The 17,030-nt window shown below is 40.7% G+C and overlaps 2 protein-coding genes across 2 annotated transcripts; one reads left to right on the top strand and one right to left on the bottom strand.

The window, feature by feature from the left end:
• Window positions 1–715: 715 nt before the first annotated feature.
• On the bottom strand, window positions 716–5,180 carry FAIM (Fas apoptotic inhibitory molecule; the record flags this gene model as incomplete). Its single annotated transcript, XM_079539146.1, has 5 exons — window positions 716–865; window positions 1,861–1,910; window positions 3,199–3,427; window positions 4,379–4,514; window positions 5,137–5,180. The coding sequence occupies 5 exons, from the start codon at window positions 5,178–5,180 to the stop codon at window positions 716–718; spliced, it is 609 nt and encodes a 202-aa protein (XP_079395272.1).
• A 790-nt stretch (window positions 5,181–5,970) lies between these two features.
• CEP70 (centrosomal protein 70) lies at window positions 5,971–15,604 on the top strand (the record flags this gene model as incomplete). The annotated part of the gene is made up of 15 exons (XM_079539108.1): window positions 5,971–6,118; window positions 6,269–6,392; window positions 6,743–6,923; window positions 7,200–7,369; window positions 8,438–8,497; window positions 9,189–9,288; window positions 9,654–9,742; window positions 10,307–10,381; window positions 11,094–11,193; window positions 11,827–11,997; window positions 12,176–12,322; window positions 12,788–12,956; window positions 13,994–14,108; window positions 15,057–15,136; window positions 15,543–15,604. 15 exons carry the CDS (start codon window positions 5,971–5,973, stop codon window positions 15,602–15,604), a joined length of 1,791 nt encoding a protein of 596 aa, XP_079395234.1.
• Between the last annotated feature and the right edge of the window lie 1,426 nt (window positions 15,605–17,030).

The raw sequence follows: 17,030 nt of genomic DNA, 5'->3' as shown, positions 1-17,030 counted from the left end.
TACAGAACTTCAGAACAAACATCATTTTACAAAATACCTTTGGGTATTTTTGGCACAGCATATCACCTTTCTTCCTACTGTGAATAAACAACAGTTTTCATAGCTAAGTAAAATTTTAATACAGTTACACAAGGACTGGTAAAAATATATTTCTTTAATAGCCTTTTTTATTAATTTATGTAACTGTTTTCCTGACTGCATTTGAAGAACATTGGAAGTACATAAAAGAAAAAATAGGGAGAATTTTAACAGCTTTCTCCTGTGCTCAGCATGTGTTCTCCCTCCATATAAAGTATTCAGTATTACTGAATATTGTGGGTTTTTTTTCTAGCATACAATTTCTACTTAAGTTCACCTGCCCTCTCTACTTAGCAATATAATACTTATTTTCCTATGTAGCTTTTTAAAAACTGGTAGTGCAAAGTGTTGTACATAGTTATGTTTGTCTGGTCCTCAAAAAGATGAGTTTCATGGACAGAAGCTAGAAAATGAACCCAGCAAAAACTAGATGTACCATGTGTTCTACATGCAGTAGAATAGTTCAGCTGGAAGGAACCTACAATGATCTGTATGTCCAAGTGCCTGACCATTGCATGGCTAACTGAAAGCTGAGGTGTGTTATTGAGGGCATTATCCAAATGCCTCTTATTTAAATAATTACCACAGTAATTAAAAGTACCTGATCTGAGTCCTAAAACAATCAGTTAACTAGAAGCTACTCCACAGCCTCTGGGATCTCTCTGTCATCCACAATAAGAGTGTGAATAATTCCTTCCTTTCGTTTTCCACTACTGACAGCCTTAATGTAACAGCTGTGATCACCAACACTGAAGTGAGTTTCTGTCCCATCTTCTACGAATTCACCCTAGAAGAAAGGAGACAAGAATAAAAACAGATGCCCTTTTCAGTAAAATAACCACTCAAAGCATCACCCGTTTCCAGGTCACGGTCACGTGTAGCTCTCATAATCACTGCAGCCATAGGCAGCTGCTCAACAAAGCTGCAGAGCTTCAGGCTGCCAGTTAAAGAATTTGGGTTTTCAAAGGACAACCAACGTTTCACACGATCAGTTTGTTGGTGCCCTCTGCAGCAGGATGAACAGATCCCCAAATTGAGTACATGCTGTGCAGTTTAGATGCACAGCTCCTAACTTTCCCCTTTGTAGATGCAGTTACCTAACTTCTCATTTTGGAGTATGCATACACCATAGTGCCAGCTCCGGTGAGAAAATGCACCCTCCAGGGATGGGGAAGCCTACATAGTATGCATAATAAAAACCTTCATAAAGTGAAAAGACATCAAATATATTAAGAGTTTTAAGAGTCTATCTGCTATGCATATTAATGCAGATATGACAAAGATTTTATTCGCTCCAGCAACATGAACTAAGCCTGAGGTGCTTAGGGATCATCTCTAAATGGACAAAAATCAATTAAAATTAAAGAGCACAGGTGTTCAGCTTTCAGTTACCACTAAGGTGAGCAGGTCTGGTTGAGGTGGCTCTACAGTCCACATCAAACTTAAGTCCCTCCCACTCTCCTGAGCATTTTCTCACTAGAAACCCTGGACAACTGACCCAGAAGATTCATTTGTCCGAGAAGTATAGCACTGTATATCCTTATATGGACAGACTTTTGGCATCTTAACAGGTAATCCAGGAGACAAAGGATTCTGTTAATAAATACAGCAAAGAACAGATCATCAGCATGCAGGTCTAGAGGTTTACCCACGCTCCACACCCAAGTGAAGCAACATACTCCTTGCTGTGGCTTAGTGAGCATGACACAGATAAGCACTGTGGCTTACTTTGCTTATATTAGAGCCATGGTCTATGAGAAACCTGTGGAAATGATCACGTACCGCTGTCTCCATTTTTTTACCGTTGCACCACACATCCATAGTGTCCTTTTCTGTGAATGAAAGAAAAAAAAAGTAGAAAGGACTCTCCCCCCTTCTCCTAGGACAATCTAAGGATTTTACAAGCTTACTCTTTGATGTTATATTTAATTCCCCGGAGAAGGTCCCAAATAACCTGAGCTGCATAGTTTGTTCTTACATTGGAGAGACAGAAGGCTCTGCCACCAGTGGGCAAACAATTTTTGCTATGAATAAATACTCGACTCTAAAATTAACATTACAGAAAACGTCCTTGTGACATAGCAGAGAGCAGAGTACTGCTTGTCTTTTAAGTAATTATGGAGAGAAGGATACTAGGCCATCTCTTGGCACTGGAACTGCCTTTCTTTCCCCCCAGCATCTTTATCTCAGGGCAGTTCATTCTATCCTTAGGCTCAAAAAGAAACCACAGTCCAGTGTGTCTTGTGCCCATGTATACAGCAATACCTAAGTGGAAGTTTCACCACTAGATGCCTGGACAAATTCCTCTGTGGATCTCTTCCTCCCATCTTCTAACATACTTTGGGCAAGGGAGCAAAGGAAAAAAAAGAGTATAACCTTGCAACCAAGAAAGTACAAAAACATTATCTGAAGGTTATGGATTAAGTTCATAGTTAAGCAGCAGTGCAGAAAACAGCATGCTGATTAGTCTATAAAAACAACAGTGACACTGACACACTTCTTCTCACGACTCCTTAACTTCGGTTTATTGTTTCTAAGGGAAATCGTTACTGAGTTAACAAACAACAGTGCTGTATAAAACTACACAGATATAACAAGATTACCATTTTTCTGTCTTTGGAATCTACTTCCAGTGTTCTCCAGACCACACAAGGTTTTACACTGCAATAGTACTAGCCACTTGTAGCAATTGGACAGATCAGTACAATAGGAAAGGCACTGCAACAAAGGTATGATGACAGAAAAACCAGCACAATAGAAAGGTGCTATAAAGGAAGGGAAAAAGATTGCTCACCCGTATCAGAAGGCTCTAGGTTCACAGGGAAAAGCTTCACCCAAGAGGAATCTCCAGAAAAGGATCCTTCCCCCATGGCAGTCAGCCCTTAAATGAGGTCTAAGAGAGATGCAGCCAGGCTCTACCCCTTTCAGTTGCACACCTGAATTACCTTCACCTGTGCTCCCACAACTGACCAGATCCTTTCCCCAGGTGCTCAGTGATTCAGGTCATGACTGAACAGTTTCCATACACCACTGAACTGTGCTTTCTTTTAATTACCAATTGCTAAATGCATACAGGCTTTTTTGAAAACAGCAAAGTAAAGTCATTCCATATTTACTTACCCAAAACAACTCTATAGTCTGTACCACCCAAGCTCAGTACCCAAGTATTGGTTGTTTTTGACCTGTTCTCCATATATTTCTTGAGGCTTTTTCCATTGATCTCCAAAGTATACTCATATGCAAAGCCACTGACTGCATCAATGTTAATTGTAGCTCTTGTTTTGGATGCTCCGACAGTGAATGTTTCTTTACCCACCAATTTAAACATCCATTCTTTTCGTATTTCTTCCTGTAGAAGAAAACACAGACAATAGGTATTAACTGACAAACCTGAGAAAGTGTTTTAGTATTTCAGAAAAGCGCACCAGAACTCAGGAAACAGCTCAGTACTTAACTGTCCTTTTTCCTCAAGGTACGAACATGCAACGCTTTACAAATACAGAACACTTCTGCCCAAGGATGGCAAAGCACTTCATGATACTCACACCTTAACTGTAACTGAGACAAGAATGATGTTCACAGAATCACAGAATGGCCAGGGTTGGAAGGGACCTCAAGGATCATGAATCTCCAACCCCCTGCCACATGCAGGGCCACCAACCTCCCCATTTAATACCAGACCAGGCTGCCCAGGGCCCCATCCAGTCTGGCCTTGAACACCTCTAGGGATGGGGCATCCACAACCTCTCTGGGCAGCCTGTTCCAGCACCTCACCACTCTCTTTGTAAAGAACTTCCCCCTAAAATCCAACCTAAATCTCCCCTCCCTCAACTTAAAACCATTTCTCCTTGTCCTGCTGTTATCTACCCTTTGAAAGAGTTGATTCCCCTCCTGTTTATAGGCTCCCTTTAGGTACTGAAAGGCTGCAATCAGGTCACCCTGCAGCCTTCTTTTCTCCAGACTGAACAAGATCAGCTCCCTCAGCCCGTCTTTGTCGGGGAGGTGCTCCAGTCCCCTGATCATCTTTGTGGCTCTTCTCTGGACCCTCTCCAACAGCTCGCTGTCTTTCTTGTACTGGGGGCTCCAGACCAGTACTCCAGATGGGGCCTCACCAGAGCAGAGAGGGACAATCACCTCCTTGTCCCTGCTGGCCAGCCCTCTTCTGATGGAATGCTGTTCATTACATGAGACAAAGTTAGCCAAGTGAATACACCTCACGTAGTAGTTTTTTGTCTGTTCTGTATGGAAATGCACTTATATAATTATATTATAGTGAATGTTGAGCATATAGCAATTTCACCTTTCCGTCAACATAGACGACACGTTTTCCTGAAGTGGTCCCATGCTCAAATTCAATTTTATGAATACCATCACTTAAAGCTACTTCCCAAACAGCCACCAAATCTGTCATCTTCTCTAAGTGGCCGTACCGAGACCTATGGAAATACCAATAAAGTCAATTAATTGTCATTGAAAGAATTCAAATACTGACGACTACAGCTCAAAGTGTTACTGCTTTAGGGCAAGTTACCTTTTACAACTGCAAAACAAGACATGAGAGAGTAAGCTTACACAATTACTTGCACGTCCCTGCTTTAGAAACATTAAAATATGACAAAACATCACAAAAACAGGCAGGTATGCTGGCTCACTCTGACAAACACCATAAAAAGATACATACCCATCCAACCTCTAGAGCCTCTGGGTCAGGGGGCAGTATAGTTAAAAACCGTACTTAGAACTCAGATGTTCCTTGCAGTTCTTTTTTGACAGGCTTTAAAGTGCAGCATTTCATTTGCTCCCTGAGCAACTGCTTCAGCCTTCTGAACTTGAGAAGTAGTTATAACAGATAAGCTCACCATCCATTGATTCTAACAGCAGTATTACCTACGTCATTTGGGAACACAACTCTGCACACACAAACACGCACAGGGAAGGAGACTGGAAAAGATATCCTTCCATTTAGGACATGTTCCATGTTCGGTACAGCCATAAGTGACCGCAGCAGCGGGGGATATCTTTCCAAAGGCCGTACATGCTGCAGCTCTGCTGTTTTACCTTACTTCTTCTTCACTGAGGGTAACCTCCTCACGGGATGCCATAGTAACCAAAGGGCTTTTAATCCAACCAGCAGCAAGAAAAGAAGAAAAGCAGGATAGCGGCAAGGAGTGCTGAGAATGGATGGAGTTGTGACTAATGGATTTGCCCTGCTGTAATACAAACATCATTTTCCCTACGCAAATAGCTATGTGTAAGAGCACCAAGGACGCGGCTGCCCAGCAACCACGCCGCTCCCACAGAGCTCCCTTCAGCTGCGAGGGAACCACACAGCCGCGATCCATCAGCCTCAGCATCAACGCCAGAACCGCCACCGGGACTCACACCGCCTCCGACATCAGCTCAGGGCCCCGAGCTCATCCCGCACCGCGCTGCACGGAGCGAGCTTACAGACACAGCTTTCATTTCGGCATTACGCCGTGACACGCCCGCCCGCCCGCAGTCCCTCCGCCGCCTGCACAACCCCTCACATCCGCACACAGCCCCCCACACCCGCGCCCCCGCCTACCCCGTTCCAGCCGCTCGGGTCCCTCCTCCCCTCCGCCTCAAGATGGCGGCTGCCCGCCTCCCGGAGATGACCGTTACCGCCACGGAGCTCAGAGCCCGCCCTCCGCTCCCGTTCGGCCGTTTCCTTTCCTTTCCTGTTCTTCCTTTCCACCGGCGGATCGCTATGACGGAGGTACCGCTGCACTGACACAAAGCGGCGCCGACGCAAAGCACCCGGCGCCCGCCCCGCCGCGCTCGGTTCCTTAGAAAGCACAAATCCGGCTGGCTGGCAGCCGTTCTCCCTTCTAACGGCCATCGGTACGACCGGAGCGTCTGCGCGCTGTTTGCATGCCGATCCTCAGCGATCCCCAGGTTTCTGCCTCTTCCCATCTGCGGCAGGAGGAAGCGGAATGGGAGACGGTGAACGCGCTGCTGCTGCGCCATGGAATGCAGCCCCTGAGCATCGCGGCGTCCCCGGGCGGCGGCGGCGCGCCAGGTAAGGAGTGCTGCTGGTGGGGGTTCCGGGGCAGCACACCTGAAGTCACGAGGCACTGCTGAAGCCATCGGTTCCAAATGGTAACGGAGATGCGATCTTCAGGTACCGAAAGCCTTTGGTTAAGGCTTTGTTTGTGATGTGTACTTCCAGATGTGATTGCTTTGGACGGTCGGGCCTCTCTAGGAATAAGACTTGCATTAAAAACGTTGTTGGAAGACACTGACCGACAACAGAAGATGATGTACGGGCTTATGGAGAGCAATCGTAATCTTAGGTAAGGTGCTGTGAAGGGAATTTACAGGTAATGCAAAGCAAACAGCACTGTCGCTGTTTACTGTCATATCTAAGGCCAAAGACCTTTTTTTCTGGAGATTTTTGTCCAATATGCAGCAATATGCTGTATAAATATCTGCATAAAAGATCTGCTTGAGCTGTTGTCTTAACTCATTTGCTGCCACTTCCCATAGCGGCGTCTTTCCTGTGCCTGCTGCTGCAGTCTGGCACATCAGATAACTGATGTCATCAGTTAACTGGGCACCGTCAGATAACATTTGCCAGGCCTGTGCTTCTTTCACTGCACTTAGTGAAATGAGTGTAATTTAAGTCAAAGATTTATGTTTCTAGAGATGAGGTACGACAGGAACGAGGTCGGGCATCTCGAGAAGAGAAAAGGGCTAATGAATTGGAAAACGTGGTGGAAAACATTAAATCAAAAATCCGTCAGCTGGAAGATGAGACAATAGCTAACGTTTGCCGGCAACAGAATCAGGTCAAAGAACTTCAGAAAGATCAGCTGGTTTCCCAGGTAACTCAGCACTCAGCTTTTGACTTGTTTTGGCAGCTGTAGAAGTATACACGTTGGTCCAAATAAACATGAGTGTCATGTCAAAGTTAGTACACTATTTTTAGCTAAGATTTTACATTTCATGACTAATTTTCTAATAATAAATTAGGAAAATATATGGACCTTTCTTCCACTTTTGGTTAAGCTTCCTTGGGACCAAGTGCCTGTGTTGGCAGGTGGAGCACCATCTCCAGCTTGTTAGAATAATTTCAGAATGCTCCTGTTATCTCTTCGCAGGCAAAATACCAACAGCAGCAGCAAAAGCTACAAGAACAGGAGGAGATTATTGCTCGTTTGCAGAGGGAGCTGTGCAAAGCTGGGGAGGAGGAGCAGCAGCGTGTTGCCACTCAAACCAAAATGTTCTGCCGGTTTTGCAAGAGAGCTCCCAAGTCCCTTCTAGATCAGCAGTAAGAAATTTTGTTATATTGGTGAATGACTCGTAACAGTAAATGAATAAATGGATTTAAAGTGACTGTTCTTGATACTTACATGGAAAAAAGTTGTCGATCTTAGGAATGCAAGCTGAATAAATGCATGGCAGAAGATAAAAATCTCAGCCTCTGTATCCAGTAGGTGTCAGCAAAGAGGGTGGAATGGTTTGTTCTGGAAACTGCATTTGCTATGGTGATTTTGTTAACGTTTTAGAATGTAAATTTAAACAACAAAGCAAAAAGCAGTAACAACAAAGTCAGTTTGGGAAAGCAGCATTTGTGACTTCTAACTGCAAACATGCTTTCCAGGCACTTTGTGCAAGTTCTGAAAGTATTCTAAGCCTACATCTCCTGCAAGAAAATCTCCATCCTTCAGCTATAGTCAGAGATTCGACAACTTACAGGCCTCAGGTGGCTGTTGCCTTATTGTGCTAGTGTAGCTTGGTCTGTCCAGGTCTGCCTAGGATGTTTGCCTAGGAGAAATTTTAGAGGGATTATATGTGTCCCTGTGACTGTTTCTTGTGCCCTCCTTAAACAACAAAAAAAGAAGCACTGAGATTGGTTCCCTGGCATTTTTTACCTGTATATTCAAAACAGAAAATCTCAGAGTGCTTTGAAAGGAAATGCAGTTTCTCACCCATGCGTTTTTTCTATGGCTTTATTTCCTTGCAGCCACTTCCTTAGAAAGCACCTGTAGTTTCTCTGGAAGTGGAAGTTCTTTAGGCTGTGTCTGACCTGTGCTCTTCTATCACCTCCAATGGTCCCTGCAGCCCTACAGCTCAAGAATGTGCCAGCTTGTTAAGCTTGCTGGGTGAACATACCCACGAGATGTGGGGGTTGTCAGAAGGATTTAGCTTTGGTCTCCTCTTTTTGCCACTTTTAATCTAATAGACAGTTAATGTCTCTACATTTCTTTTTTGGAAAACTGTGACTGATATGAGAGAGAAGGGTCACTTTTAAATACAGTGCAGCTGTATAAGCTATCCTATACCAATAGGTCAGTAACAATATCTTAAATTCGAAATACCATTTTTCCTTTTTCAGGTTTCTTTGTCTAATTGATTACTATGAATCTCAAATTAATCAAATGAAAAAGGAGCTAAGGTGAGTCTCATCTAATGCATCGTGGTCCTACAGCTCAAAATTTTCTTTTTCCTTGCTGTTCTTAAAACTTGGAATGGCAAATGTTCTGTTTTCTAGATGTCACTAAAATATAAAAAAATACAGCCAAGGCCTGTAATGATCTTGGAAGTTTGGATTAATCCTGGAAATAGCTCTCAGTCAGTCTGAGCAGCTGCTCAGTCAGGCCAGCGCAGCCAGGAGGGCGTTGTATTTAGACATTAGCTATAATCCTTTGTTTGTTTTTCTACTTTTCCTTTTGTAGTAGTTTACAGGCAGCACTACTGCATTAGCTATGCTCAATTCACTGATTTCCTAAAAGAAAGAAGGGGAAAAAAAAAAAAAATAGGAATGCCAGCTTCTCAGCTCCACCACATTGCTTACATGATGCAGAGCAACAATCAGATGCCTGAGAGACATTCCCATAATTTGAGATTATCATCTAGAAAACTGAAATTGGATTTGCTTGCATTGTAATTTATCTTCAGGAATAAATGTACTCAATTAGTATATGAGACATCTTTCCAGAATAATAGAGAAGACCATGACAGTGTTTCTAATCTGATCATAGTTCAATTTATAGAAATTTTGTCACGTGTACCTGCAAACTAAACAACCGTGGATCTTTGTGGCAATTGAATTGCAATAAGCTGAAGCAATTTATTTTCCCTGATAGGCAATATAAAAAAGCTGAAGATCATATACAGAGAGAAGTAAAAAGCAAAGAAGAATTCTTAAATCTAGATGCTACTCCGAATTACAGAGCACTGCTGACGGTATGGAACTGCTAAGAATAAGTCCATGCAGATCTCTAACGGTAACCCCTGAAGAGCCACATAAAAATGCATGTGTGTTTGGTTTCTGTCTGCTTGTTCTTATCTTCAAAGTTTGTAAACTCACTGGGCAGCATTCACTGTCTTTATCTCAATATGCAAAGATTCAGTACTTTGTTGAGTTCTCTGCTTCTCTACCTGTGAGCTAGTACAGCAGGCTCTTGATCTTAAAGAGGTCTGTTTCCTCACCTATGCTGTCTTACTATATAGAGCAAATGGGAATCTTTCTTAACACCTGACATGCTTGAAAGTGTTCAAGCTTGTTGATTATGGAATGAATGAAATAAATAACACAATGTATGCTGCAGTCTTTTCAGAGTCAGCTTGTTGAAACAAAAGCCAGGAATGAACAGCTTTTGCTTGAAAATACAAATCTCAAGAAAGATTTGGAAACAAGGTGAGAAAGGATAAATATCATTTTTAAAAGCACATCACTAGGCTTTGCTGTACAAAGAAGGAAACTGAAAGAGCAGCAACTGTGAAAATGTTGTGTGAAATCTGTCTTTAAAATCCATTCATAAAATAATTAGTATTTTAATAGGGCAGCAGCCATCAACCTTTCCTCCCTATGCTGCTGATACTAACAGCTATTACTGTACATTGCATCATGTTGGACAACTGCATTGATACTTGCACTTCATTCAGTTAAAGCAGTAAAAAATGCATGTGGGCAAAATTGTTCTTTCCATTGGCAGTATTACTGCCAAGCCTGATTTCCACTTAAAAACTGCTGGACAGGGTAGAGAAGCAGATGGTTTTAGTAAGAAAGCCTGAACGAGTAAAATAGGTTTAGGTGCTATAATATATCTGTATTACAGTTACTGCCACACAGAAATGTAGAATTTCATTTCCAGAATGAAGTTATGGCACTAGAAGAGCGTTCTTACTTTTTCACTTGGCTGAATTTTATAGCTGTCTTTCAATGCAAGATAGATAATATGGTATGTTTTCTTTCCAACAGGCCAACTGCACAGGAATTAAAACTTTACAAGCACCGAGTGAAGAAACTAGAGAAAACTTTAAAGAAAACTATCCAGTAACTATTTTTCTTCAGTATCTTTCATGAATCCTCTGATCTATATAAAGGCAAAGATACTCTGCAACAAATCACATAGAGAGCAGCTTACAAAGCACGTACCTTATCACCACTGTCCATTAGAGCCTGGTTCGTGGGCAGCAAATGCTTCTGTATCTCCAAAGACACCCTGTGCATCTCTGAATTGGTAGCATGGCATCCAAACTGGTGCACAGCACTGTCTCTTAGTAGTTCTATTTTGTCTTTTGGGATGGGAGTGTTACCATGGGCAGTATGGGCAGGACCAAACTGTTGTCTGCCCCTTCTATGAGCTGTAAAACAAGTTATTAGCTGCATTGTGGATTGAGAGTGTTGTGAGAGTTGGTGAACTGTTGAAGATACCTGAACTGAATACTGTCCATATTATCCTTAGAAATTTACTTTTTTTTTTTTCCCCCCTCTGGATCATTGCTTAGAAAATACTTTAAAGATAACAGAAATCTACTACTGACGAAGTCTGGAATTGTGTGCACTGAATACTACATATTTTTAGCACTATACATTATCTGAAAAAGATACTGCTTTAAAAATTTTCACTTGTTTGTTTTACATTCTGTCTATTTAAACGGCCCTTTCACTCATGCAGTGAGTACAATTCAGTAGTTTCAGACTGAAAGCCATCCAAGTATGTATTTGGCCTACTGATGACCTACTGTATGTATTTGGCACGCAGGTCTTCAGGGAACAGTACCAGAGAAAGAACAGAAGAAAAGAAAGAACCTGGGAGTACTGCAGAGGATCAGCTGCATGCAGTTTGCCAGCAGTACTTACAGGTATGCCAACTTCATTGGCACTGTGTATATTTAGCACTTTCATAACAAAATATGAGCTTTGCTTAATTGTGTAAACTGAAGTATGCTCTTTTGAATCCTGGAGGAAAGAACATAACATGTAATGTTCTGGCTATGGCAGTTGATGTAGGCTACCTTAATGTAAACTACCTAAAGTTACAACAGAGGAGAGACTAGCTTGGCAAACCTCCAGTTGGTGGTTTAGCCTGAATTCTCATCAGGATGGAGGACAAAGATCAAGGTCTTGTGCAAAGCGTACCTTTCTGTTACGCTTTTAAGAACTGCTGAGGAGATAGTAGCTTTTTATTTTTCCTTAAGTAAAGAAGGAGCAAATATAGTAAAGCTTAGCAAAATATAAACTGTGGAAGTAACAAAGTTGTGAGGAGATAAACAGAATATTCCCCGAATGGGAAGTCTACTTGTGTTAACTTTTACTTTTCTTCTACTTAGTATCTTTTTAAATCTATGACATATTGAGTGCATCTACAAAAGTCATTGATAGTAACTTACTGGAGGTATTTATGATTTATTGTTTAGATTATTTGACTGGTGGGGGCGAATTTATAATAACATGCTTAGTTTGAGCAATAACTTTTTTTCTGTCTGTTATTGAAGGTGTTGTCCAATATTGACTCTATTATACGAAGTCCAAGAGCTCCTCCATTAATATATAAGCGCAGTAAAGGGCCAGTGCAAAATGATATTAAGGAGAATGGACAGGAATGTGGATTTGAACACCTCCCACTCACTATAGAAATGTGGGCAGATCAGCTAGTGGCCCTAAAGGTAATGCACTCTCATGCTTGGCTTTGTATTCCTCCTTTAGTCTGTTGAAAATCTCACAGTGCTTCTTTATCCATTGCAGAGTGTTCTTGTGTGTTAGTTTTGTTGTCTGACCTAATGTTAAATGGACAGAATATTTAAGTAGTTACTACAATAAGCCCTGTATCCTTTGTTTTAAAAGGATTTGCACAGGTCATTGAGAAAACTGTCTCTGGAATTGGTGCCTTGGCACATCACGGATCCACAAGATAACAGAGAATCCATACAAGTTCAAGACCTTCAGTTCATAGTAGATACAGTGTTAGACGAAATAGAAAACAAGGAAAAGGTAATTCTTCACATGCTGTTGACTTCTGCATTTCAAAGCCTTTTGGGGTTTAATAAATAGCTGTGTGAAGAGATCCAATACTCCAAGACTACTTTCACATAATGGATAAATTCACCCTGGGGAAGACTGCTTTAATGAAGGTCTTTTGACCATGAATTTGCATTGCCCTGTAGTGCTAGATATTATCCTGTTCCATCTTTTTCTCAGTCAGCATTCAGAATACATAAACAGACTTAATAAACAACAGAAAACAAAGCTTCCAAAAGAATATTTTTTCTTAAGAGTATTTTTGGTTTGCTGGATATATCTCTTGAGATTTAAGGATATTTGAAATGCTTTGATTTACTAATGGAAGTTACACCTGTTTTTCTTTGTAGACTAGTTTTAAAAATATCTCATGGTTTAAAAGAACCCTTGCTTTGCTAAGCAACAATTTAGAAAAGTTGCCCTTTCTGTTTTCTGCAGAACAGCCAGACACCATCCTTATCAACACTGTTTGCCATGGTCTCTCACTTCCAGAAGTTGTTTGATGTGAATTCTCTGAACGGCATTTACCCACGAATGAATGAGGTGTACACAAAACTTGGGGAACTGACCAATGCAATGAGAAATCTTCATGAGCTTCTGGAACTAGGTACAGGCTTATCACCTAGCACTTGTTCAGGCTATTTCCAAAGGGAAAGCTTTGTTTTATGAGCACTGACTTACTAATCAAATTTCACAATCTATTTGAAACGCAAGGTTTTTTTGTTTGTTTTAACTTGTTTTAGAATAACAGATAAATAATCTTTGCTCTAGATTTCTCCTTAGTAACTCATTCAAAGGTATGTCCAGTCCTGAAGAACTTCCCTCTTACAATCCTAAAGGCCTACTTATTTTTTAACTATTCAGTGTCAAGAACTAAGTGCCACCAGTAGTCAGAGGCCTGTGTAGTTTCACTCTCTTCTGGTTTTGCACTTCTGAAGAACAGCAGCTGCTAATCTTCCCTGAGCTCATGGGTTTAGAGGCTTGGCTGTGCTGCAGGGTACAGCCAGAGGGAAAGGCTCCTGAACTACTGAGGCCTTTGAAGCCTCATTCAAAAGGGAAGCAGACTTCCTGCCTGCCACCAACAACAGGAGGTGAAGAAGCTTCCCATCTCCCTAGTAATTACAAAGCAATGGAGTTCAGTCACCTTCTCCACAAATAGTTCCTCTGAAACTGAGTGAGGAAAGGACAAAGAACCTGATACCTTTTTACCTTTCATCACAGTAGCCAAAGCAGGTTAAAACAAGCAAACAGAACAAGTTCTTGCTGCTAACAAAATATCAGGGAACAGGTTCCCTCTATGAGGTACTTCTGTTGTGCTACAGGAAGCCAATGAATACCCTCTCTGTATACAATGGCAGTTGACTGCTTTCCAGTGACAGTATAGGACAGACTGTAGTACCATTTCAGTCAAGAAAATATCTAGCTCTATCGTGTTTTTAGCTACTGAAGGATTAATGAGAGATTCCTTCCTCCCAGTAGTATCAGTGTATTTCTCAACACAGGCATTTTGTTTTCTGTGAATGATGAAACTTGTATGCCTAAATACGTGAAAGTTGAATAAATTCTGGGCACTTGTAAGAATTGAATTATGTCTTCTTTTCCTGTTGTTATTCTTACCAGAAGCATGAAGTCTTTGTTTTCCAGATAGTTCAGTTCCACCCACAGTGGTGGTGGATACTGTTGGGAAACTGTGTGACATAATTAATGAGAATGTGACTGAACAACTACAGAGGCTTCTGGGGACTCAAGACATCCACAGGTATTTAGATCTGTTCCGCTGGCAACAATTCTGCAAACAGGAATCTTAGGAATTGAAAGAGCTGCATAAGATTGATACTGGAAGAGATTTTAATCACTTGCTACACAGGCAGCTAGCTGTGACAGTAAAGGATTGACTACTAACCTACATGGAATAAATCTTGAACACTTTCAAAAGGGTATTGGTGGTAAATAAAAAAAAAATTAAGGTTCCCTTAGCACTAGCTTGTTGATTTTCATGGATACAGTGATCAAAAAAGCCTCTTAAGCTTATGTTTCATAAGGAGACATAGCAAGTGCTGCATGTTGGTGGGACAGGAAACTGCTTTAAGGTTGCAATATTGAAATGTATTAGTTGCCGAGAGAATGTACACCTCAGGCTTCCTAGAAATCTTTCGGGTGCTGGACAAATCTTATTATCAAGTGATGAGAACATAGAGGTGATAGCAAGCTGTAAGAGCTTGCATTCAGAATGTGCTGTACAAACATACAAAGAGATTAACTGCAGCAGTAAATTTTAACAGGCAAAGTTAACAACACCGACACCATCAACCTTTCTGTGCTCCTTGCAGCTTTAACTATAGACAAGCTGCATATAATATTCTTGCCTCCACCTCTGTAGCAGTTATACTGCCTGGGGTGGCAGATATATTTAGCATATATATATAGGCTGCTGCTCCAGTCCAAAAATTACATGACATGATAAAAGTAGGAATAGAAGAATGTATACTGGGCAGAAACAGTGAAATCAGAGATAACCTTTTGACTTTTAACAGTTGTTGGCTGTAGGTTTCAGAATGTGAAGATGCATTTTTGGTGTAGGTGCATTTGTATATAATAAGTAACGGTATTTTCAGAAAGCAGTGACACTGTATGGCAAAACAGACAAGAAAATGAACTTAATATGTTCTTACATTTTTGAGATAATGGTCTTACTTACAAATTTCAGTATCATCAATAAGTTAGAAGAACACGAATGCTTCTTTCCACCATTTCAAGCTCTCATTCAAGATTTGCTCTCTCTTCTAGGTGAGTAGCATTTGCAAGTTGTAATTATCTTCATGACAAAGTTCCCTGCCAGGACTTTAAATAGCTAACACACTTTGTTTACTCCTGGTGTGCAAAAAAACATAAGGGAAGTGTGAGAAAAGGTGCTTTGCCTTGCTCTCCTCTTTTAAGAAAGTGTCTGAAATAACTAGGTCTTCATTAAAAATAGGGTCAGTTACATTCAACCATAAGACTTATAAGCTAAAATAACTTTTTTCTTCCCCCAAAAGCATTAAAAGGTTTGAGGAATTTATTCTCTGCAGTAGTTTTTTGCTGACATTTCTAACATTTCTATTCTATGTATTTTAACATTTAATCTAGAATTTTGGTTGGACTTAGAGGTGTTCTGTATACATCTCATACAAATTTGCTTTTCATTCTGTTTCAGAGATCAATAACCTGGATGATATTTTACCTACTGTACGAAAGCTGAAGTTGGTAACTAGTTAAGAGTTAGTTTGGTCAATCCTGGGAAGACTTAACCTGTGAGGTGGCCTGTTGATTCACATGCCATTACAGCTACCCCTAATCTCTGTTATCTAATGAACAGTTTTAGACTTTTGGATATATAAATAAAAATTTGGCTTGGCCACTGCATTCTTTTAGTTTCTCTGCATTCTTACACTGAACATGAAATAAGAAAAATAACCACAGTAACCTGATCTGTCCTGGAGAGAGAACCAACACATACTGTGTTCATCTAGGAAACTGAAGCCAGCACAAAAGCAAAAACCACAAAACCACTTACCTTTCTGAACGTTGCTCATCAGCAGGTATGAGATGACATTGCTCAAACTGCCTTTAGATGTAATACTTCCATTATTACTTTGGTTGTCTTGAGAGCCTATTTTAAAATGATGTTTACATCTCAGCTAGGTTTGGGATTTGAGTTAGGGACTATCCTCTGTTCAAGTACTGCATGATTTCACGCTTCCTGCTTTGTGTGTTGCTCAGTGAATTTTTTTTTCCTTTCTGGTTATGGATTTAAATACACTGGGTTAATGTAATCTAGGCTGAAAATATTCTAAGCCTACTTCAGAAAGTGGTTTATTGCTTTTTGCCTAGAAGGGATTTGAATTTACTACGCTCATATTCTACTGTCACTTTTAGAAGGGCATAGATAAAGTTCCTTAAGCAAGACATGTCAAAGTTTATTGTAAACAAACAGGTACACCAAGCTTCCAAAAATATTTTGGTATATTTCATTCCAGTAAAGCTTAGTCCAAAAAACTCTGCTGTTCCTCAGGCAGAATGATTTACTATCAAGGCTTATGATATGCTGAAATGTTGTAACAAAGAACAAAACATGTTAAGGCTTTACAAACTATAAACTTTATGACATCCTGGCAAACTGATCTCCCTGCTTTTGGAATCTCATCATATGCAGACCTGCAGCCACAATCTACTAAGATGCTTTTCAGAAGCAGAATATCAATTTCTTGGTTTCTCAAGAACTGCTATTAGTCTTGCAGTTTATTTTAATCGGTTCTGTAGCCTTACAGATGAAAGATGCTGTTTAAAACTTGATTCTTCTAGAAGTGTAATGCTTTCATATGTCGTTAAAATAACATGAATAGGCTCTTAGGGAAATGAGACGGAGAACAAAGTAATCACACACAGCTGGCAATCTAAAAATATCTCCAGGTCCAACACTTCCTTAGGAGCGTATTCATATGTAAGGATTCTTGGGGAGGAGATACACCAGAAACATCAAGAACAAATGATTTGTTTTTAGAGAGAAATTATTCCCACAGTCTTTTGTTTTGTTTCCTTTCTTTTTGTTTTACTTCATTGAGAACTCATGTCAGTAGGATCATTCAGGGCACATGTCCTGAGCAGCAGATGGCTTCAAGTTTGCAGTGAATGTTTCAAAACA

This window comes from Tetrao urogallus (genome assembly GCF_951394365.1).
Source record: "Tetrao urogallus genome assembly, chromosome: 8".
In the NCBI taxonomy this organism is placed as follows: domain Eukaryota; kingdom Metazoa; phylum Chordata; class Aves; order Galliformes; family Phasianidae; genus Tetrao; species Tetrao urogallus.
Note: the sequence above shows the minus strand (reverse complement) of the source record. Positions and strands in the feature narration are given on the sequence as shown.